General features: G+C 39.6%; 2 protein-coding genes across 7 annotated transcripts in view; one reads left to right on the top strand and one right to left on the bottom strand.

Annotated features, from left to right (window-relative positions):
• Nucleotides 1-8,767, bottom strand: part of RSPRY1 (ring finger and SPRY domain containing 1) — a 35,732-nt gene extending 26,965 nt beyond the window's left edge. Inside the window, exon 1 of the mRNA XM_043898544.1 lies at nt 8,616-8,767. The gene's annotated coding sequence lies outside the window, so the exon portion shown is untranslated. The remainder of the gene's footprint in view (nt 1-8,615) is intronic.
• A 92-nt stretch (nt 8,768-8,859) lies between these two features.
• The window catches only part of PSME3IP1 (proteasome activator subunit 3 interacting protein 1), a 35,196-nt gene continuing 20,300 nt past the window's right edge, over nt 8,860-23,755 (top strand). The window contains exons 1-5 of one of the 6 annotated variants that reach the window (XM_043898549.1): nt 9,003-9,223; nt 18,780-18,896; nt 19,212-19,349; nt 19,852-19,950; nt 20,417-20,538. In XM_043898549.1, coding sequence (XP_043754484.1) covers nt 19,223-19,349; nt 19,852-19,950; nt 20,417-20,538 — 348 coding nt within the window. In that variant the 5' untranslated portion in view covers nt 9,003-9,223; nt 18,780-18,896; nt 19,212-19,222. Of the gene's footprint in view, nt 9,224-11,923; nt 12,139-18,779; nt 18,897-19,211; nt 19,350-19,851; nt 19,951-20,416; nt 20,539-23,755 lie in introns of those variants that run through there. The other 5 variants (XM_043898551.1, XM_043898550.1, XM_043898548.1 and 2 more) reach the window with 5 other exon arrangements.

Raw genomic sequence — 23,755 nt, 5'->3', positions numbered from 1 at the left:
AGCATACCATTCCCATCACTGCAAGGATGGGAGTGATTGTGAGGAAAGCAGTGGGTTAAAAAGACGTTTGTAGACATGGAAAACCAGTGGAAAAGTATGAGTCATGACACACATGTGATGTGATGATACAATTAACTATCCAAGTAGAGGGAATGAGGTTCCTACCACAATCACAAGATTCCTCCCCATATTTGAAAATTCCAAATGGATAAAGAATTTTAATTTAAAAATAAATATATAAGGAAAATAAGAGTTTGTTGGATCTCAAATTCTTAAACTTTATTCCATCCAAATTATTTTTGCTAAGGCTTATTTAAACTGAATGTAGAATAATTCATGCACATTTCTATTTAGTATGTTTCAAAGCAAATGGAAGAAATGCGTATGGGTATTGCTAAAAATCTGACTAATTTGGAAGAATTATATGTGGTCATTTTTTTTTTTTCCTATTCCCAAATTGAACTGAGGTATAGTTCAGGTCAATTTCTTCCAAGAGTCATTTTCTTTAAATGCCCTAGAAAATGATGTCAGCTACAAAATTTGTTAAGAGAAGGAAATGTAAAAAAAAAAAATTTATATTTTCAAAATTTTAAAACCAAAAACTTTCTTTTTTTAAGGATTAGCTATAAAGACCAGGTGCAAAGAAGCTAATTAGGTGGGAGAAGCCATGAGGCATTTCAAAGGAAAGACTATGAAGCAAACAAGGAAAAAAAAATCAGAGCTGTTATCTTCAAATTTTTTAGCCGTGATCTTTAAATAAGCATACAGAGTGTTCTTGAAGGTTAAAGCCAAAAGCAGGACAAATAAGTGAACATAGTGTATGATCTTTCAGATTTATTTAAGACTAAAACATGGATAGCTTTTCATCTGGAGAAGCATCACTCACCATACTTCTCAGAGACTAAACTGTGAATACTTTAGGCAAAAGACTGAATGCTGAAGTTAAACAATTAAACACTTTATACAGCTTTGTTTTATCTCATTCCAAAAAGCATTATGTGGTTCACTTTCTACAGACCATTGTTTTAAGACAGTAACATTCAGTTTACCATCTCATACAGGACACCAGAGGCCACCTACAGTACAGAGCACAGGCTTTGCAGTCAGTCTGGGCGCAGGTCCCAGCCCTGCAATACTTACAGCTATGCATTCCAATTATGCTGACTACTGACACACTTCAAAACATGGAAGATAGTAACAGTTCTTACACCTCACAGGAGTTCTGTGAGGACAACATGGAATAATACCTGTAAAACATGGCACGGTGCCCAACACTTAAATGGATCCCCACATGCAAGATGTTATTATCAAATGAGTACACAGCTAATCAGAAGTAACCAAATGATCTGGGAGTTGGGGGCTAGGAATAAGACCTGTCTTAATTATGAGCACTAAGATAACTAACAAACTTACCTTTTATAGAACTCATCTACACTGCACTGAAACGATGTTTACTTATCTGTATGTTTTTTCCAAGGGAAGAAAACCTTGGAAAAGAATGTAGCTTAACAATCAACCCCAAAGGTGATGGGCATTAAAATCACTTAGGTGCCTCTTAAAATACTAAGTCCTGGTCTACTCCAAATAGGCAGTATCTGAATTTCTAGGATGTGGCCCAAGCAAGTGTTTTCTTAAAGGCTCCTCAGATGATTCCAATGGCAGCCATGTCTGGAAATCACTGTGCTATAGAACCTAACACAGAAACTGGGACTGTACGCAAGACCTCCTGACTGAATGAAGGAACAAGCTGGAACACTAAAGAGTGATTCTTCTGGAGTCTAAAAAGTGAATCTCCTTTTCCAGAGAAATGAACTGAGGCTATCTTTGAATACACTCTTTTGGAGAGGTCAGTCAAAAACCCACCAGAATACAGTTACATCTGGTACAGATGATGTACAGTACATGTCAACACAATGGATGAAGCAGTCCCCTGTATTTCCCACCACAGCCCCCTGTGAAGCATCATACTAAACCAAGATGGTACGCTGCTTATGGGTAATGTTATTCAAGGGCTGACAGACGGCAAGGGATGAAAAATGAGTAAGACTAGAGATTATGTAAAGGCAACACATTTGTAATATCTATATACTACTTAGCATTAGATGGTCAAGTTAGTTTTTAAACAACAAAAAAATCTAGTCACATAATTTAAATATATACAACTATCAGATCTGCAACTGTGGCAACCATCAGCTGATTTCATGATGAATGAAATTATTTTCTGATAGATGATATGGCACTGGATGCCATTATGAGTAAAAATACTTCTCTTACCATCTAAATGGTAATGCTTTTAAAATCATCTCAGGGTTCATAACCATTTTGCTGAAAGGACCTAATTACAATCAAACATTTCCTTTGCAAATCTACTTCTCTGAAGTGCAGTATTATTTATTTTTATCCTCCCCTTTGAAAAAAAGGAAATAAAGGCTATTCTTTCCATTTCAGTATCATTTATGACTTATTCTCCATTTTATATGTTTTAAAGCTGCTCTGAGAGGGGGGAAAAAAATCAAACTTGGGCTCTCAGTGTTAGTGTTAAAGCAGTGAGGGCTGGTACTCAAAATACAGACCTCTACCATCATAACTCACCACAGAGACATCTGCCAACTGGTCTAACCCTCTCTAACAAATGGTCCAGGAATCAATGATTCATCTATTCAAATATTTGCTTGCATTCAATCATAATACAGCTTAGTGACTTTAAGAACATTTTCTATTCTCTGAAAAATAAAACCTCAGGACTATGCTGCCAAGAAAGGAGAGGCTGGTTAAATGAAGGAAGAAAAACCAAACTTTGGGCATAAAATTAGTATTGCTGTCATTTTTACATTATTGTTCCAAAATAGTGAATGCAGCACTTTTTTCCAGTCCACCCCACAGAGGCTAAATTGTACAGCATGAACAATAACAATATATAATACACTGGAAATCTTAATGATTTTCTCTTCTTAAAAAATGTTTTGGAATTTTCCCATAAGACAGTGAATGCATTTACAAGTGATAGCTTCTAGTGTCATGTTTACTATGCTCCTCCAATATTTCATTATGAAAAATTTCAAACATACAGCAAAGTAGGATTTTACAGTGTATACGTATATACCCACCACCTGGATTCTACTATTTACATTTTACTGTACTTGCTTTATCACATCTGTACACACCTATATCCATCATCAATCCACCTTTTTTTTTCTTGATGCTTTTCAAAGGCATCAATGTACTTCTCCCTTAAAAAATCAGCATGTATATCACTAACTGGCTTCAATATGTTTTGAGGTTACATTTACATAAAATGTACAGTTCTTAAACATGTAGGTGCTGAACTCTGTCTACTGCATATACCTGTATAACCCTATTAAGATAGGGAAGCCTACCCCATACATTTGCTTTTAAAATATCCTGCCGGACACTCCGAAGACCACAGTTTTCTTGTGTTTAAATGGGAGGTCAATGTGTAAAACTTGGAGTCAACAAGATTATTTGGTAGCAAAATAAGTAGGTAAGAAAGATGTACTGTATATCAAGAGTACACCTGCCAGTTGAAACAGAAACCACCTGAGGACATTTTAACAAGAGGATGTTTTGTCTCTAGAGTCTAAGATATTTCAGAGGAAAGGGAAGGGAAAGATTGTAAAATATTTGGTTGGAGCTTCCCTTTTCCCCCAAAAGGAAGGGCAGCTCTGATATTTTTACATGTCATTCAGGTGTTGAAAACTATTTGTCTGCAGTGGCAATGAGCACTTGAGGTTTAAGTCACAGAAGGTATTCTTATCCACTATTGTAACTTTCAAGTTGTCTGGGAAAAGCACTGAATGATTCTAATACTTCTCTTGTGCAGTGAGTTTGGTTTAAGAAAGTACATTTTTTGAGGGAAAAGTAGACAATTTTTTTGGTTGAACTGTTGGAGGAGTACTTAGGGTAGAACAGAGTAGGGGATTACCAAAAGCAAATGACAGTAAAAAGAAAAGAGAGGGGGGGAAAAAAAAGGAGAAATGAATAATCCTGCCTGGTCTCAAAGGCTGAAAAATTTGTCTTGGACCCAAAAAGGAAACGTTAAGGAAGAACTGAGGTAAGTGCTAATGACAGCTGCCATCCAGAGGAGAAAAACAAATGTAATACTCCATACTATGGGGGATTTTCACCTCCAGAAGACCAAATAACAGGAAATAATATAGATGTGTCATTCAAACACATCATTCACAAATCTGAAAAGATTCTTCTGTTATAGAAAACTCTCTGCTGCTAAGAAAAGCAAACAAAAAGTAAACAGCATGAATAGCAACACCTTTCTCAATGAAATCTACTTAAAATGGTGTCTGAAACACTCAGTTGCACACTTGACTGTATATCTACTGGAACCTAAGAGGAAAAGTGTTAGTTGTTCAGGTGTGTCTGACTCTTCGCGACCGCATGGACTGTAGCCCATCTAACAGATACTCAGTATTTTAAGTGAATTCATTCTAAAATCTGTAAAAAGTATTCTTTGAAAAGCTGAGAACACATCACTCAATAAATATGAACCCAATGCTAATATGCCAGGCACAGAGCAAAGATGAAAAAAGGTCCCTCATACTTTTCTTAAAGGGATGAAGGGCAGCCACAGACAACAGAGTGCCCAATCCAAAATACAGCACCTGCCATAGAAGCCCATGCATATAGTGTCAGGTTCACCAGAAGGAAGCCTCTCGCGCCACCATTTTTCCAGTGGAAAAGGAACTTAGTTAACATTCAAGTATCTGTACAAGCAAGTTTTTAGGTGACTATATATATTAGCCTTGGCAATAGGGGAATGAAGGATTTAGATCTGCACTGCAACACATTCATATCTTAAATGATAAGCCAAAATATTGTTGGTACATATATCCCTACCATGCAGTTGAAAAGTTAACTGAAAGTCCATCAATTTAATTGATAAAGATGAAGATAATGGTAATGCTAATGAAAAATAAATAAAAGAGGAAGCACAATGAAAAACCAAGATCAATTTGAGACAATACTGATGATAAATCCTAAACAAGCACCTTTCCAGAATATTGTAAGAATCCCCATTCTGCACATGACATGGTAAGAAGCTTTGTGTTGCCGCCAAGTGTCTCAGGACAGTACCTTCTGGGAAAACAAGGTATCAGAGACAACAGTAAACTCTAATGTTATGCTAGTTTTGGTTCATGAACATCATGGTATAGTGACCTGGTAGATTATTAATAAGTAGCCTTTAGGTGCAGGTAAGTATGAACAACTATGAAGCAATAAGAACTGAAAAAAAAAGAGCTGCATTTTCAACAAGGTGGGGCAGGGTAGGAGACATACTTTGAGAATCATTGCATTAAAGGAGCACAGAAAAGGAAACTTAATTCTTTAGGAGGTAGAAGGGGTAAAGAAAAAAAAAACAAAACTGACACTGAAACATTAAACTGAGGTAATAATAAACCTGCCGAATAAGGTATTTTGAAACTTTCTACTTGATGTATATAAGACCCATGAAATTATGTTTGAAAACTATCATTTCAAGCAATACGAAAGTTACATGCAGGGTTCATTCCTTAACAAACTTAAGGAGTGTATCAATCCTCTGCTGTCTCAAATGCATTCTTAGTTTTCCAAAGCTTAGAGAGGTAGAAAGTGGAATATTCTCCAAGAGTTCACCACTACTTATTAGGTATTACCTCAGTTAGCCTTGTATATATCATAGTTATCTATAGTCAAAAATGATTTTACATACTGAACCAGCAAGCATTCCCTCTGGACACCGAGAGGGAATAGAAATAAACAAATAGAACAAATACGTACCTTTTTTCTAATCATAAAGGTTGGGAAGAAAACTATTTCAAAAGTTTACTTATTGAACAGATAAACCAAAGGGAACATAGTCACTCATTTGCATTCCTACAAAGTTGTGAAAGTCTCTTCCTCAGGTTGTGGCCCAAGTTATGGCATTCACTATTTCATAACTATTCTGTTTTTCAATTTTATAATTTGAACACCAGGAAAAACTATCCATAATCAATGGGAAATGCTTTGAAAATGCCCAAATATTTGAAGAGAAGCTACATAGTTTACTACCCCACCCCATAACTCTTTTGAAATAGATTACTGGTTCCATTGCAGTTCCTGTCTGTGGTGTCTAATGACTCTTCACTTACTTTTGCAACCCTATGATTGTCACATCCTACTTTACAAGAATTCCACCACAAAACAGAAAATTTCCAATTTTAAGTAACGTAGGTAAAGTATCTGCTTGCAATGTGGGAGACCCAGGTTCGATTCCTGGGTCAGGAAGATAGCCTGGAGGAGGGAATGGCGGCTGCTCACTCCAGTATTCTGGCCTGGAGAATTTCATGGACAGAGGAGCCTGACAGGCTACAGTCCATGGGGTTGCAAAGAGTCGGACACAAATGATAGACTTTCACTTTTCACACAAAATTCTGTTTTTATTTCCCCTTGATTCTTGGCCAATTTACTAAGTGAAAAGTTATTTTGCTGACGAAGCAGAGAAAGTCCACAAAGAGTATGCTGGAACACTTCCTATAATCAATAAGGTAAAAATAATCATGAAGTGCAGAAATAATGAAGGGTTTATGAAAATGGCAAAAGCAGGACACAGATTAAAGCAGCAGGTTTGGACAATGTGTATCTTGGGAACCAGAAAGCTCACAGAATCACCACAGGGATTTTTTCAAAAAAGACTCATGGAACGTAAGATTAGAAAAACAGGAAACTCAGGTCAGCTTTTTGTTTAGAAAAAAAAAAAGAAACTTCAAAAATCACAAATTACTCAATATTTGTTAAACCAGCTCTAACAATTGCAACTAACCAAAAATTAGGAAAATGTCATCCATGGACACAGTACTTATAACATCATAGAGGGATTTACAAAGCAAGATGTCATCCCAGGAAGTGCAAACTATACATGGGTGAAAAGCAGAAACAATCGTTGTGGGAAAAAATTTTTAAAGCCTTTGCTAATGTGCCTCATAATGTATGGTTTGGGGTGACTCCAGGAAAGCATAATATTCATGGAGAAAAAACAGAGGTCTCATTTATAAAATAAAAACTGAGGGAGAAAACATGATACTCACTACCTGTACATAAAAAGGCCACAAATACATATATATGGAAAAGGGGGGAGTGGTTTACAATAATGAGATTAAATTACCTGGAGGAAAATTTCAGCTGTCAGAAAAAAAAAATTCCTGAAGGAAAAGAGTACATTATAGTGCTATCTCTTGCAGTATCATCAGAGGTTCAAAGTAAATTAAAACTCTGGGAAAAAACCATCCTCCACCCTCATCTAAGCTGGAGCTGAAATCATGGGTTTAGACTATATAACCTAAAAAGCTGGAAACCTTGAAGCTTTCAGTACAATATGGCTCCCGCACTCCATAGGTGATCACCAACTGTATTAATGCTAATCCCTTATATCTATACACTGTCTCACAGTTTAGAAAGAGCCTTCACTTTCACTCAACAGCAACCCCTTTGATGGCAGAATCACAATACTTTCACACAGCTTGTAGTCTGCAAAACACTTTCACACACTGTGTTATTTTACAGAAGAGACCCAAGGAGGTTAAGGAGGAGGAGATGGCAGGTAAGGGGCCTGGATAACCCGGGGACTCCCTTCAGTCAATTAAATAGACTCTTCTAACCTTTAGAAGTTCAAAGTACAACACTCCAGGGGGAGCAACCTCATTCAGACAGCTACACAGGATAGAACTGAAGAGTCTCAGTGGATCATTTCTGCCTCGATCTCCGACCCCAAACACAGGGAAACTGAGGTATCAGGTAGAACAAAAGCCTGATCGAAGAGTCACGTACGGAGTGTCGGTGGGACGGACTTTCCCCCACTCCACCTGCACTATGTCCAGAAACGGCTGATTCCTATGTTTCAAAGTAAAAAGCCTGCCATTCCCGCTTCTCTCTATTTCCCACCCGGGCTTTCCTATATGGCTTGGGGGGGGGGGGGGGATCTTCCTCCCGGAACCGCGCAGCAAATCCCCTCTCCCCAGGCTCTTACTCATTTTTCACATCGGGCCTCCGAGGTAGGGGAACCCGCCAGCTCTGGCTCCCAACTCCTAGCTTCTCGCTCTCTCTGAGGCGTTTCTTGACCCTAAGGCACGTCTAAGCCTCCCCAGGGATGGTCTTCTGCCACTCCTGCCACCTGAATCTCAAACTCCACAAAAGGAAACCCTCCCCAAGCATCCTCCTATCTACCCTTCTATCCTGGCCACCCCCGAGGAGCACCACTATATATCAGGAGCCTCCCAGGAGCTACCTGCCTCTCACCTGGGCCCTTTTAGCCGCGGCCTCCGCAGAAGGGCGACCCTCAACCACCTCCTCGGTCAAGAAACCCCTAAAGCGGAAACACCCTCTTCCAGGGTCCTCTCCCAGCGCCTTCAGCACGGGCCTCGCTGGAGAACCTCCGAGCTGCTTTCTGGGCTCTGCCCAACGCCACCCGCTCCCAGCCCCCTCCTCAGAATCTCCCCCAGCCCAGTCCGGTCTCCCCGCCGCAGATTCAGGCGGCTGTTCCCCTCCCTCACGAACGTCCCCAGCCCTGGGACTCCCCCCGCTTCGCGTTCCTAGGGGCTTCCCGACTGGGCTGCGGCACTGACTTTCTCCAGCTCTCGGGCGCACTCGAGGGAGGGGGCGGCGGCGGCTGCGGCGCGACTCCTTTGTGACAGGTCCAAGAGAGCGGTAAAGATGGACGCGAGGCCACGGCGCTGCCATTACGTGCTGGGCCCACCCCCGCTTCGTACCGCCCCGGCCCTCCCTCAGTCCCCTAGGAAACGCCCCTTCCTCGGAGGCAAGCCCTCTTCCTCACATCCAATCAGCTTTCAGGGACTACATCACGTGACAACACGACTCGGCCCGCCTTCCTGGAGGGAGCTGGCCAATCCCCTTGCTGACGTGTGAATGGCCCAATCAAGTCTCTCCCGCTAGCTTTCAAGGCACCGGATTTCCATCTGGTTCTCGGGAGGAAGGGAGGTACGGATTGGGTTACACCGCCGGAAGAGGGGCGGAACATTGTTGTGGCGGTGAGGAAAAGGAAGCCCTGAAGGGTAGAAAGAAATACCAAAGCAAAGGCTGTTTTCTTGCTTTCATTCTTTCTGTTTTTACTTTCCTTCTTTTTATTTTTTTTTAAGAGCGAGCGGCGTTTGCGGTGGCAGTTTGGGGTGGGCGCCGCCGAGGTGAGGGGGTCTCGCCTCCCGCACGCTGGTAGGTGAGTGCGGCCTGGGCCTTGGCCAGGCAGCGATACCAGGGCGCCAGCGTCCTCGCTGAGGAGGTGGGGGGCTGCGTCTGACGTGAAGTTTAGGGCCAGGCCTGCCCCTAGTCTGCGCTCTCGCCTAGGGTTCTGAGTCACCAGAGACAGGGGCTTGTGGGGCCCAGCCTGAGGAAAGCCGAAGGAGCCCGCGGGAACGCCTCCAGTTCCTGTGGAGGAGGGTGCCGACACTTTCAAGCGGTCCTGGGGCTTTGGGTCTCTTGTCGGCTCCTCTCTACGTTTTCTGCCGGGTGGCAGGCTTCAAGCGAGCAGTGAGCTCTATCTCACAGGTCTTGGAACGGCTCCAGGCTACTCCGGAGATGTGGGGGTACCTGCCTGGTTGCGAGTTTCTGAGTCACAGAATTAGTTTAGGATAGAAACATTAATTATGCTCCATGTACCAGTCTCTGTGCTCAGTGCACTTTCTTCTAAAGGAAGTCAAACTGGCGTGTTCGTCTTGCAGAAAACTTAACTGAGGGTTGAAGCGTCTTGAGAACTGATGGCCCAGGTGAAAGCCAGCGCGCATCGCGGTAAAGGTGGAGACCTATTCCTTCTTAGCACTGGTTTCGAAACTAGCAAAAAACAAGAGCTTCTGTGGCCCTTTTAAAATACAGATTCTCGGACCCCCCACCACAGCTAGTCCGCCTCAGGTCTTGGGTGGGAACCAGAAAGTCAAGTGCAGGTCTGGCGGTCAGAATTCCCAGTGACCTCTTGTGTACCAGCGGTTGGATGATATTCGTTGATAATCCAGCTGTTTGCCTTATTGCTGTGTTAACAAGGACCCCGTAAAAAATGGTTTGGAAAGCACTGCTTCTGAACCCCGTGAAAGGAATTAGTGTGTAGTAGACTCCTTTTTGATACAAGGAATTGAGTAGAGACAAAGGCAGCTTTTACAGTCTTGCAAACAGATCTTGAGATGAACAGTTTATAAGGGTCTGAAAGCTGAGGCTGCCCAGTTATTTTGCTCAGCTGGGTCTTAATGCCTTTCCCTCATGGAGAAATTCTTCGTGGTTGTAACAATTATATCAATACCTTTTACCTGGTTAGCAGTCCTTCCCGTTTAAGAATCTTGCTTTTGTGATTAGAATCAAGCTGCTGCTTAAGAAATTGAAAACCATGTATCTGGTAAATGAAGTGATTTGAGCGCATGGTTCAGCTGTAGACTCAATTAGCGTAATTATATCTTCGTGGCAGGTAAATTAAGCAATTTCAGTGTGCTCACTATTGATCTCCTTTTGAACGCGCTTTGTCTTCATTCTCAAATACCACCTGTTTCGCTTTTTCTATAGCATGTGTTTTACAGTTTATTTCGTCTTTGGTTTTCTGAATTTTCCTTATGATGTATGCAACTGTGGATTTGTTTCTGTTCAGTGTGTTTGGTGTCTATTACACTTCTAAATTTTTGGATTAGTGTCTTTCATAAGTTCTGTAAAATTCTTAGTCATTTATAATCATGTACTGTTTCTGCCCTGTTGTGTATCTTCCTTCTTTACAGATTTAATGTAGACCTTTCTCCCTCTTTTCTTTATGCCTTTTCCTCTTTTTACTTTTCTATACTACATTCTGCATAATTTCTTTTTTATGAATTCTCTCATAAGTTATTTCTAATCTGTTACTAAACTCATCTGTTGTGATTTAAATTAATTTATTGCATGTTTTAGTCACTGAAGTTCTGTTTTTTTCTTTTCAAATGTGCCATGCCACTCTCTTAATGGTTTCTTATGCTCCGCTGTTAATTTTGAGGCCTGGTTTTTATTTCTTTAAACATGGTAAGCATAATTGTTTTGTAATCCATATGTGTTAATTCCACTGTCTGGATGTCCTTTGGTCTGTTTATGTTTCCAATTATTCCTGCTTTTTTTCTTACCAGTTCACTTTTACCTGATGCTGTAGTTCTTTGGGGTACCAGATTAAGATGGAGAAAGAGGTAGTTATCAGACCCCACACACCTTACGTGGGCTCTCTGCTTTTGACTTTTGTTTCCCAAGGGTACCAAAACAGTAGCTTTCAAGATCAGAGAAGTCCTCAGGACGAAAACCAGTTTGAATATTGGGCTCAGTTTCTGGTTTCCACCTTGTCTTGTGTTTTTGTCGAATTCTTTACTATCTTGTGGGCTTTTCTATTTGTTTAAGAATTATTTAAAAAAACTTTCAGTTTTATTTGTTGCAGAAGTGAGGGATTGGTCTCAATTACCTAGCCCGCTATTCCTGGAAATGGAAGCCCCCTTTGATTTTAGGAGTGAAATTTGTCTTTCAGGCAACCTTGAGTTAAAGGTTCTTTTTCTTCACCTATCTAAAACTTCCACCACCTTTCACAGTGCAGTGTCCTTGTTGTTCAGTTGCCCAGTCATATCTGACTCTATATGACCCCTTGGACTGCAGCACGCCAGGCTTCCCTGTCCTTCTCCATCTCCCAGAGCCTGCTCAAACTCATGTCCGTTGAGTCGGTGATGCCATCCAACTATCTCATCCTCTGTTGTCCCTTTCTCCTCCTGCCTTCAATCTTTCCCAGCATCAGGGTCTTTTCCAGTGAGTTGGCTCTTCACATCAGCTGGCCAAAGTATTGGAGCAGTGTCGTAGCTGCTATCAAAGTTAAGCTTCCCCAGTGCTTTTTTCTAGTCTTCATTTTCTGAACTCCTTAGTGCCTAATTTCTTTTCTCTTAGAGCATTTACCCTCATTCTCCATTTCCTCAAATTGCTCCTGTACTTAACCTTCTCTCTTCTTTTGAATTCAGATTCCTTATTGCTAAAAAGTAGTGTCAGTTTAGTACCTAGCACTGTGACTTGCACATAATGCTATTGCTGCTTGATTGTGTCCGAGTCTTTGCAACCCCATGGACTATAGCCCACCAGGATTCTCGCCACAGAATTTTCCAGGCAAGAATAGTGGAGTGGGTTGCCTTTTCCTACTCTAGGGAACCTTTTCTACCCAGGGATCGAACCCACATCTCCTGCAAGTCTTGCATTGGCAAGCAGATTCTTTACTACTGAGCCACCTGGGAAGCCCTGCCTTGCACATATGTTCCCTGTAAAGATTTACTTCAAAAATACAACTGAATGAGTGGGCCTTGTATGTTTGGTGTAGTGTAAAGTCCTTTATTTTTTTTTAATTTGGTTTTGGAGAGGAGATCCGTAAAGCTTGGAAGGTGGGGGTGAGAGAGAGTGTAATTTAGTGTGGGTTAGGTTCCAAAGTCCACCCAGATGGTAAAATAGTGTGTAATCAAAGCTATCCTCACAATAAACTGTGGAAAATTCTTAAAGAGACGGGAATACCAGACCACCTTACCTGCCTCCTGAGAAATCTGTATGCAGGTCAAGAAACAACAGTTAGAACTGGACATGGAACAACAGACTGGTTCCAAATCGGGAAAGAAAGATGTCGTCAAGGCTGTATATTGTCACCCTGCTTATTTAACTTACATGTAGAGAACATCATGCGAAATACCAGACTGGATGAGGTACAAGCTGGAATCAAGATTACAGGGAAAAATATCAGTAACCTCAAGATATGCAGATGATACTACCCTTATGGCAGGAAGCAAAAGAACTAAAGAGCCACTTGATGAAAGAGGAGAGTGAAAAAGTTGGCTTAAAACTCAACATTCAGAAAACTAAGATCATGGCATCCCGTCCCATTACTTTGTGTCTAATAGATGGGGAAACATTGAGAGACTATTTTTGGGGGCTCCAAAATCACTGCAGAGGGTGACTGCAGCCGTGAAATTAAAAGACGCTTGCCTGTTGGAAGAAAAGTTATGAGCAACCTAGACAGCATATTAATTATTTTGCCAACAAAGCAAAATTATTTTGCTGTCTAGTCAAGGCTATGGTTTTTCCAGTAGTCATGTATGGATGTGAGAGTTAGACTATAAAGAAAGCTGAGTGCCGAAGAATTGATGCTTTTGAACTGTGGTGTTGGAGAAGACTCTTGAGAGTCCCTTGGACTGCAAGGAGATCCATCCTGTCCATTGTAAAGGAAATCAGTCCTGAATATTCACTGGAAGGACTGATGCTGAAGCTGAAACTCCAATACTTTGGCCACCTGATGCGAAGAACTGACTCATTGGAAAAGACCCTGATGCTGGGAAAGATTGAGGGTGGAAGGAGAAGTGGACGACGGAGGTTGAGATGGTTGGATGGCATCACTGACTCAATGCACATGGGTTTGAGAAAACTCTGGGAGTTGGTGATGGACAGGGAAGCCTGGTGTGCTGCAGTCCATGGGGTCACAAAGAGTCAGATGTGACTGAGGGACTGGACTGAACTGAAAGTCAGCCCAGATGGTAAAATAATATGTAGCCAAAGCTATCCTCGGAAATCTATTAGGGAGGCACCATGTTGGGTATACGTATACCAGGGTAGCAAAATTCCAACATGACTAGATTTTTCTCCAGCTTTGAAACAGATGCTATTTTTTTCCTTTGAGTTTTAGATAAAGTAGTTGGTTTGCATTTAAGAATCACTGTGTGTAAAAAATACAGCTCATATTAGAATTACATACAGTGAGGGGGAAATACTTACATTCTGAGAGGCACGGATGAGTTGGGGAGTTGAGAATCAGCTAAGGGAACCAATATTTAAATTGTTATCTTTTTTTCTTCCAGTGGATCTATCACTAGATAAATTCAAGGTAAATGAGCATATGATGAAACTGTTCTTATGCTGTGGAAAGATACATTGCTTGTGTTTTCTAGATGTCTTGCAAAAAGAGGTTACTTCAAATTGCTGTTTATAGTAAACATTCTACATGTGAATTGCATTTGCTAATGCTGTGCCGTCATTTTTAGATTTTTTTAGTCCTCTTTGCTAGTGGAGTAGGTTAAATAAGCCTCAGTGTTAGAAGAGTGACTGAGAATTACTTTGTAGTAATAAGTGCTAACAGACTGTTCTGTTAGTAGTTGTCATGCTCTGAAGTTTTATAGGGAAAGTTGGCTTGATTTAAGTTACTGTAGCTTGATAGAAGTGCCTTCTGGCCAGAAAGCAGTCTTTTCTAGAATGATTTTTAGTTTGCCAAATTCCTCTTAGTTTCTGTCCTACATTTTAAAATCTCACGTGACTTGAACATCAGGATAATGTTGGAAGAGCAGTGCTTAAGTATATTTACTAACAGAAAAAACATGGATTGGCCTATTGTTTTTGCTCCCATTGGGGAAGTCTTAGAACATTGTGACACAGAGATCTGATCTGCCCTGGTGTATTTTTACAAGTACAGTGTATCTAATGTTAGAAATTAGGAGGGTATGGTGGCCAGTGATGTAAACACTTAAGTAGTCTGCCATCACAAAATTCAAATCCAGAGGAAACCAGATCTCATTTACTTGCATCATGGCACGAGCTAAATGGAATAATTTTCATGTCAGCAATGGCAATTATCTTGGGAGCAGCAATGTAAGTTTTGTTTTTTGAAACTTATATAGCATGTTGTGCGTAAACCCATTCTGTCTCACCAATCTGGAAATTAAATACTACAATCTCCAGTACAAACACAGTAGTGCAGTGTTTAACAATTACCTCAGCTTGAAATATAAGAACATTGTTTCTTTGGCTGTCAAGCAAATTTGAAAATTTGCATTCAGTTTGAAACTTTTAAGTTGGGACAAAGTGATTTTGGTATGGTTTTGGATTTTCATGAATTCTCTATTTGAAGAACTTATATAATCCTTTTAAAAATACTGTACTGTTTAATTTGATAATTGAACTTGAATCACCATAAAAAAGTGCTATGAGAGTAAAGAAAAGTTGGCCCAGTTATTCTTTCTAAAATTAAACACAGTAAGGACAAAATAAGCATTCTCAATGTAAATCTTCATCCCTAAATGAATTTTTATCATTAGATTTCCAGGCCCCTGGACTTTTGTTTATTTGTGTTTTGTTTTTAATTATTCTAACCAAAGAGGAAAATAAGAGACTTGTGAAAATTTAGGTAAGTTGTAGGAATTAGAAATAAACACTAGTTTCTGATTTCTGTGCTTCTGGAAGAAGGTAAATAAGTTGAGGGTAGAAATCACCTTTCTGTTGCAAAATAAACAGCTAATGAATGTTGGACTCCAGAGAAAAATGTTTTGTGCAAGAAATTTTTAGTATGAGCGCTTTTTTTTTTTAGTTAGCTGAAATTAAAGGAAAGTAGCAAGAGTTATTCTTGAAGATGTCAGTTATCTAATATAGTAAGGTGATGTAATCTTTGGTCCTGTGTTTCCTATTGCACAAGTTGTATGATGTTTGAATAAAATTCCCTATGGGACAAAGACACGTTAGTGAATACTTGTTTGATGACTATTATTTTCTATAATTTACATTGGACAGTATCTAAGAATATGTATGTGAGAGCATTCCTCTCTGCTTAAATTCTTCAAATTCTCTCCCTGGTTGGTTTATCCAGTAAGTATGTCTTATATACTTAATATATGCCAGACACTGTGCTAATAAGCACTGTGGATACAAAGAGCTGTTGGAATAGTCGTAAGTGATAAAACACAATAAATAAATGCTATAGTAGACTTAGAAATAGCTGGAATAGGGGCCAAAGGAGAAACAGAGAGACTAATAGAATGCTCTTAGAGTAGTTTATGCAAGATGAGGCCCTGAAAAGAAGACATTAGAAAGGAAAGGATGAATTAAAAAGAGATCATTGTGAAGTGGAAACAACAGAACTTGGTGACTAGTGGGATGTAAGGGAATAAGGAAAAAGGAGTCTTAAGTATATGCCCAGGTTTTCAGCTTGGGAAACGGGGTTGATCCCTATTTGTTCTCTTCATTACTGCCTCTTAGCTGTACTGTTTACTTTGGTAATTCATTATATACACTGTTATCTATTAGGAACTAGTACAAGAATACTAGCTCTTTAAAGTTTATTTTCTTTATGTACCCCAATAGAATTTGCACAATGCTGGACACAGACAGAGTTAAGCAGTGAGCATAATGTTGAGTTTATTTAAATTAATAATAAGACAAAAGAACTATAGTAAAGGGGAATTATAGAATTACCAAATACATATACATGGAAGCTTTTCCTGATTTCCCTCAGTTTCATCTGCTCCCTTTCCCACTTCACTTGTCATGGTTGTTTATGTCACTGATTTATTTCTCCTACACTCCTTGAGCACAGGGTAGTATATTTCTCTCACTCCCATAACCAGAGCTCAGCATAGCTCTTTGCAATAATGACAGACCTTTTAAAGCATTTTTAAGTAGGTCCCAAACACTGTGCTAAGTGCTTTACATGAATTATCTAGTTTATCTCACAGAAACTTTATGTTGTGCAGTACTCTCTTAATCTCCATTGATGAGTATAATCTGTGGATTAGGAAACTAAGGCTTAGATGAGTTAAATGACTTCCCCAAAATCATAAAACTTACAAGCATCAGAACCAAGGTCTCTTGATCTCAGAATCTATAATCATCATTACCTGTTTTCCCTCCTGTAAGGAAACTGCAACAGAAGGTATCTGTTATATGTTGGTTGAATTAGATTAAGTTGTCATGAAAAGTGTCTGAAGTTAAGCTAGCTTCTCGGCAGTACTTATTGATAGGGAAGTTTTGAATATTTCTGGAGAAGGAATATTCTGAATATTATCTAGCATACTGAGGAGTATGACCACTTTGTTCATAAACATTTTCTGTCCTTTGACCTCTCCAAATATAGAAAATTCATTAACCAGAGGGCCACTGGTGGCATTGCAGGCAAGAAGGGAATAGTAGTTGAAGTGCCAGGGAATAAGGACCTATAGGAGATGTGCAAATTGAAGAAAGAGATGGTTGAAGCAGTCTGTGTTTAGTGTTGGTCCTTTTAAATTCACAGAAATGTTTTCTAATTAGGCATGGCCATCTAGTTTTGTTTTGGGAATGAGGGAATGTTGGGATTATGTTAGGTTTAAAGAACAGATTTTTACAAGTGCTCCTTAGTTTTGACAGTGTGACTTTTCTCAGGAAGCCAACCCATTGAGAGAATTAGAATTTTTTTCTGTCAAATTATAAACCCATTGTCTTTAAATTTCCTTTTTAAAACGTGCTTCTGCCTAGTTTTCTTTTTCATTAACCAACCGTGATTCTTGATTTAGTCCTACATGTGAAAGATGGGGAAATAGCACAGGCCAAACTCTTTGGGTAAAAGTTCAGTTCTAACACTTGAGAAAAAAAATGAGAAGGAGAGTAACAATGTCTTGGAATCCCATAAATTTGTCTTTTTCCAAAAGTAATTGATAAATGTTGGGAAAATTCTTATTCTCTAAGAGTTTCTGTTTCAAATTCAAACCTTTGTTTACATGTATTTTAAAGGCTCTGACCCTTGAGTTTCAGGGATTTTTTTTAAAGTCAAGTGAATTCTTTTTTAAAGTCAGATTCATTTTTTTTTTAAGTTAAATGAGTTCTTCTTTATCCAAAAACTCAACAGGCTATGAAAATTAAATAGATGGCTTTACTTCCTTAGTTTTGCATTACAAGAATAAATCTTGAGTCTGAATTCTTATTTAGATGGAAGCATGTAAGATTCAAGGTTTTTGTTTTGAACTGTAAGAAGAGTTCTTTCAGTATTTATATGTTTTTTATTTTTTCAAGTGTAACGAGTAAAGAGATGGATTCAATGGCATGCCAGTTGTATTACATATCCTAATATTGTTTTCCCAGGTTTAAATCCTAGCACTTTAAGTTCACTGTTTTGAGACAGTTTTTTCATGTTTTCATAAGATTAAAGGAACTAGGAATGTTTGACCTAGAAAAGTGACAAATTAGGAGGAAAATGGGAGTTTTCAAACAACTGAAGCTTTGTTGTGGTGAAAAAGGGATTTGGCTTCTTTTGTGTAGTCCCAGTGGATTCAACCCATGTGTACAATTTATAGGAAGAGAGATTTCAGTTCAGCTTAAGGAATAACTATCGTGCTAGTCATATCTGCTCAGAGAGAGAGTCAGCTGCCTGAAGGGAGTACAGTTTTAAAGTATGGGTTGGATGAAAATCTCCTGGGTATGAATGGTGGGTTCTGTTGCCAGATGGAGAATTGTTTGAGGTGGGCTGTGAGGACCCATCACATTCAGAATTATTTCCCAGTAAATAAGGGTGAGAGGAAGAAACCAGACAGCCAATATAGGATGAGGAAGGAGAGCTACAGCTGAGAAAGAGGACAGTGAGGGTCTAAATTGTCTCTCCCATCCATTAGAGTTCTACATCTTTGATGTTTTCTCTGCCAGAAACATTTAAGAAAATGTTGGCTCTTGTTCCGTAAGGGGTCGTTCTGCAAAACTTTAGGAATTTTTGGCATGGTCACAGAGATGGAACAATTCTCTCTCTGTAATAGGCCCTTGGCTGGAGACATCGAGTAATGCTAAGTCAGAAATGTCCAGGGTTGTGAGCTTTAGGTAGGAGCAACAACTTGTGTCCATTGATTTGGTTTTGTTTCTAGTAAATTTAAAAATTTTCTGTGTTGTTACAATGAACTGAACTTCAACAGTAGGATTTAGGCAAAGACTGTTCTTTTGTTCTGCATGTTTGGATTTATTTCCTCCGTTTCCATTTTCGTCTTCGCTAGAGGAAGATGTTCCATGAACATTCTCAGCACTGGAATTTGATATAAGAAGAAAGCTGAAATTGACATGTCCTTCTTAAGGAAGATCCCTGGTTTCTGGGGAGGGGTATGATTAAGTGGGTAAGAGTATGAATTTTTGCTCTCAGCTGATTCTCAGCTCCACCATTCACCACCTTAGAATTATTCCAGGTCCTCTTACTGACTTTGTAGATAAACATAGATGTTGATAAAACTACATAATACATTAAAAAAATGTAATCCTGTGCTTTTGTCAGTGACTTATGAGTTAAACTACTTGAGGATTTCTCAGTTCAAGGCTGAAGGAAGTTTTGAGGTAGTCTGTTGCTTGGGGGAGACAGAGTTCAATTTTCTTGTTTCTCTTCAGAATTTTAATTACAGTTCTCACTTGAAATATTTTGTTTGTTTGTTTTTTAGACTGTTCCATTATGGATGGAGGGGATGACGGTAACCTTGTTATCAAAAAGAGGTTTGTATCTGAGGCAGAGCTAGATGAACGGCGCAAAAGGAGACAAGAAGAATGGGAAAAAGTTCGAAAACCTGAAGATCCAGAAGGTATATAGGCTCACAGATCTTTAATCCTCACAACCCTGCAGGCTATTAACATCACTTTAGAGTAGAAGAACTGAGGCTGAGGGGATGAAGGGACCTATGTGAGGTCTCCGTAGCTGGGAGCAGACCAGGATCTGTGCCTCCACGCCCTTTCCACTCTACCACACTCTATTCCAAAGGATTCCACTGGTCTTCTAGCTACTCAGGTGGATCCAGGGTCTGAATAGCTGAGAGTGCTGCTACCATGCAGGGCTTGTTTTGGGTGGATCCCTCACCCAGTTAGCTGTCTCAGTCCATGGGCTCTGTTCACACTCACAGTTGGCTTTGAGAACTGCTGGCTCCTGTCTGAGGTCTAGAGGGAAGCTGTGAACTTTGTACTATTTTTGTGTTATCTTTGCCCTCAGATCATGCAGAAACTTGACTTTATCTTTAAATCCTTTGTGATTCCAAAATAATATGAATGGATTGTAAAGTATGTATTTTCTCCCCCTCCCTTTTCTTTCAGAATGCCCAGAGGAGGTTTATGACCCTCGGTCTCTGTATGAAAGGCTACAGGAACAGAAAGACAGGAAGCAGCAGGAGTATGAAGAACAGTTCAAATTCAGTAAGCTTCAGAAAAAACAGCATCTGAGGGACTCTCCAGGGCGTTTTTGGTGCACTTTTGCCTTGTGCAACACTTTTTCTAACCAGAAATTGTCTTGATTATCTAGTCTCCAGGTGCTCATTTGGTGGAAAAGAGACAGCTTTCTACCATCTAGACCACACTGAACATTTTTGCTTAGAACTCAGTATACCTATTTTAATTCTATGCTAACATCTAGTAATGGGAGAGATGCTTTGATTTTATGCCATGTTATCTATCCAAAAGGTTTGGTGTTGAGCAGTGGGAGGGGCGTGAGGTAAAAGAAAAAAAAAACAAAAAAAAAAAACAAAAGGTTTGGTGTTTACAAGTTCTTTCTTCTAATCCCCTGAACAATCTGCTGTTTATTAAAAAACAGGACAAGGAAAAATCTTGACTATATTTTCCCTTTAGCCTGCTTTAAATGTTCCTTGTTTAATTATTTCCTCAGAAAACATGGTAAGAGGCTTAGACGAAGATGAGACCAACTTCCTTGATGAGGTTTCTCGGCAGCAAGAACTAATAGAAAAACAGCGAAGAGAAGAAGAACTGAAAGAACTGAAGGAATACAGAATATCCTTTGTACTTTGCTAGGAATCTGTAAGGTGTCAGTTTCTCATCAACATCTATGCATTTCAGTGTTTTCATTATAGAATGGGGGTCTTCTGCCTAGTCATCTTTAAGTTCCCTTTCAACTCTGATGTTCCTGTGATGCTGAATAACTGGCAGCAATATGTAGTTATGTTGCGTGCAAGAGTCTGTTGCAATCAAAAGTCCAGATCCTTTAGGATTAACTAAAGGCCTAAATCCTAATGGTCAGTACCACAGTATTCTTGCCTTGTGAGATTAGACTCTGAAACAGATGGGCGATGCAATAAACCTCATCCAGGGGAGAAACTGGCTTCTAGGTTTTTTAAAGGAAATTTTTAGCAACCCTCCTGTGTCCTCAGACCTTCCCTACAGATACAGCCTGGTCTGTCTCCATAGAGGGGTAGGGAAAGCAGTCAAGAGGACTTTGCTTTGGCTCACTGTTATCTTTCTGGCATCCACTTGCATGTCTTACTAGGCATCCCAAATGTAACTTGGCTGAATCAAAATTCTCAGTTCCATGCCTCACTACTCCTACCTTCACTATACTACCTTCCTCCAAATCTCTTCTTTTTCTGGTATCTGCCAGACTACCTCCAAAATGTATTCCAAATCTTCCAGCTCTTACTGCCACTGCAGTCGTCGTAGACCTTCTCTGGACTATGTGACCATCTAATTGTCTCTGCTGCTGTTCTTCTCCCTCCCAGTCCATTTCTCTAGACGATAGTCTGGGGAACTTTTGAAAACATACGTGGGATCATATAACTTTCCTGTTTCAAACACTAGTGGCTTCCTGTTGCATTTAGACTTAAAATCTGCATTCTTAACCAGGTCCTACAAGGTTCTGCCTGATTTAGACCAACTCACCTCCCTGTTTTATCTTGAACTACTCTTCTTCATGTTTACTACACTCCAGCTTACTGCCCTTCTTTATGTTCTTCTCATACTGAGCTCTGTGATTCCATTTCAAGGCATTTGTATTTGCTGTTTCCTCAGCCTGGAATGCTCTGCCCTCAGATTTTACAGGGCTGGCATTTCGTGACTTTTGGGTCTCAGCTCCCTTCCTCATAAAGATCTTCCCTAAGCACTCCATCTAAAGTTGCAGCCACCCGCATCACTGATTATAATGTCATTTTTTTAAATAGTCTGTTACTACCTGAAAATCTTAAATTATATACTTATAGGTTTGCTTGCCTCTCTACTGCTGGAATATAAAGGAAGCACTGTAAGAACACAGACTTGATCACCACTGCTTTCTCCAGCGCTTGGTGCAGAGTAGGTTCTCAGTGTGTGTGTGAAGAGATTAACAGATGACTCATGGCAGAGGTTAAAGAGGCCACCTTAGCGTCTTCCTCCTGTGAGAAAGCTTATTTGAGTATTTCAAGCTTATATGTTGAATAACCTCAGTAGTGTGATTTAACAGGCTTTTTTACCTCTGAGATTGGTGCTGTGATTGTGTGTATGCACTAGTTGGTATTGTTTTTTGCAGGGTGTGTGCAGTAGGTCCCATTAAAGAGTTATGTAGGAGAAAATGTGAACAGATTCCCAGGAATTTGGTTAAAGACAAGGTGACTGACAGTGATTGAGATAAGGTAGCAACATGCTGCCACAAAACGTGCTCTGAACAGGTAGTGAGAGACGTGGCTTCCAGTCTCTGTTTTCCAGGTGGAATTCTGGTATAACACTAAGAAGTTGATAGAAAAATCACACCTCCATCCCAACTGTAGGATTGAGGTTGATTCTTCTGAAGCTTCCCTCCCCCACTCTATTGCGTCATGACCCCAGGATGGTATTATGCATTGATGTTTGCAGAAATGGGCAGGTATATGTACTGCATATACTCCATTGTTTCAGGCATCCAGCTTTTTCCTCCAAGGAAAAAATACATTTTCACTTGAATTACGTCTTGTTTTATGTGCTTAATTTGGCAGGAAAGCAAATAAGACAGTCTCCCAAGGCAACATTCTGGAGAGTATTGTTGATGTGGTGTGAGTATGAGAGGCCCTTGGGTTTTCACTTCAAAGGGAAGGATGAACAGGGCAGCCTTGAGGCAAAAGAAACTTTTCTGTCCTGATAACATTGCAGTACAACATTGAAGAGGCTCCAGGGTTATTGGCTGTTTTTTTTTTTTTTTTTGGTTTTTTTTTTTGGTTATTGGCTTTTATTGGAGACTTGGAAAGTTCTGTCTAGAAAAACTGAAACAAAGCAAGCCTTCCAGCCCACTGATGTATAATGTGCTAATCCCAAGCATGCATGTAGCCAGAGACATGTTGAGGTAGGAATTGGGGTTCAGACATTGGTTCATTAAAGCTCTAAATCAGGAGATGGTTCTTGGTTTTGCTTGGTTGGTATAAGATATATTTTATAATGTGATACTTGTGAATACAAGTAAGCTGCAGTTTGTGCCAGTATAAACAGAACTTTTGTTTTCTTTAGGTTAGAACAGTATTTATTAATAGGTGTGTTCAAATACTATGTGACCTTTTAAAAACTGCTTCATGTAGTCTGTTCCTTGAGACTTTTGAAATGTATTTGTATATTTAAAACATTTTAGGGGGAGAGAGGGTCTTAAGGGGGCAAAAGGACTTCGGCTTTGGATGTGGATCAAAAATATTATTACCATCTCCCTCCCTACCCACCAAAAAAGAAGTTGAGAGCTTTTCTTCACTTAAGAAGAATAAAAAGTTAAATGTTGGTTTTTGTCTTTGTCTTGGTATTATAAATGTGTGATTTTGTTAAATTTTTTCTGTTGTACTTGAAAGTTTCTATCCTTTATGGTGGAGTTGTAGGTAAAAATCACAGCATGCTCATGGTTTTTGGTATTCTGTACTAGAAAGATGAAATTTCTATTTCATTTTTATTCTAAAAAAAAAGAACATTTAGTATTAACATCAGTTTCCATGATTACCTTAAAAACATTAAATAGATGAAACTCAGAATAATGCTGAGTATAAAGTATAATCCCTGTTGAATATTACAAATGTTTAAGATAACTGGTTCCCACAAGAATTGAGTGTCTGAAAATTAGACACTAGAATTGGAAATTAAAATTTCCTAATTTATGGTACCCGGTTTTTCCATTGTTCAAAGATACAGAAATAGTTTAGACTATATAGTCCCACCTCCACTCCTTTGGGCTGATAATACATACGTCTTAGATATCTTGAGCACTAGATGTCGCTGTTGTTCCAGCAAGGCACCA

This window comes from Cervus elaphus, chromosome 4 (assembly GCF_910594005.1).
Source record: "Cervus elaphus chromosome 4, mCerEla1.1, whole genome shotgun sequence".
NCBI lineage: Eukaryota > Metazoa > Chordata > Mammalia > Artiodactyla > Cervidae > Cervus > Cervus elaphus.
The sequence above is the reverse complement of the archived record's forward strand: the minus strand, read 5'-3'. Positions and strand labels throughout refer to the sequence as shown.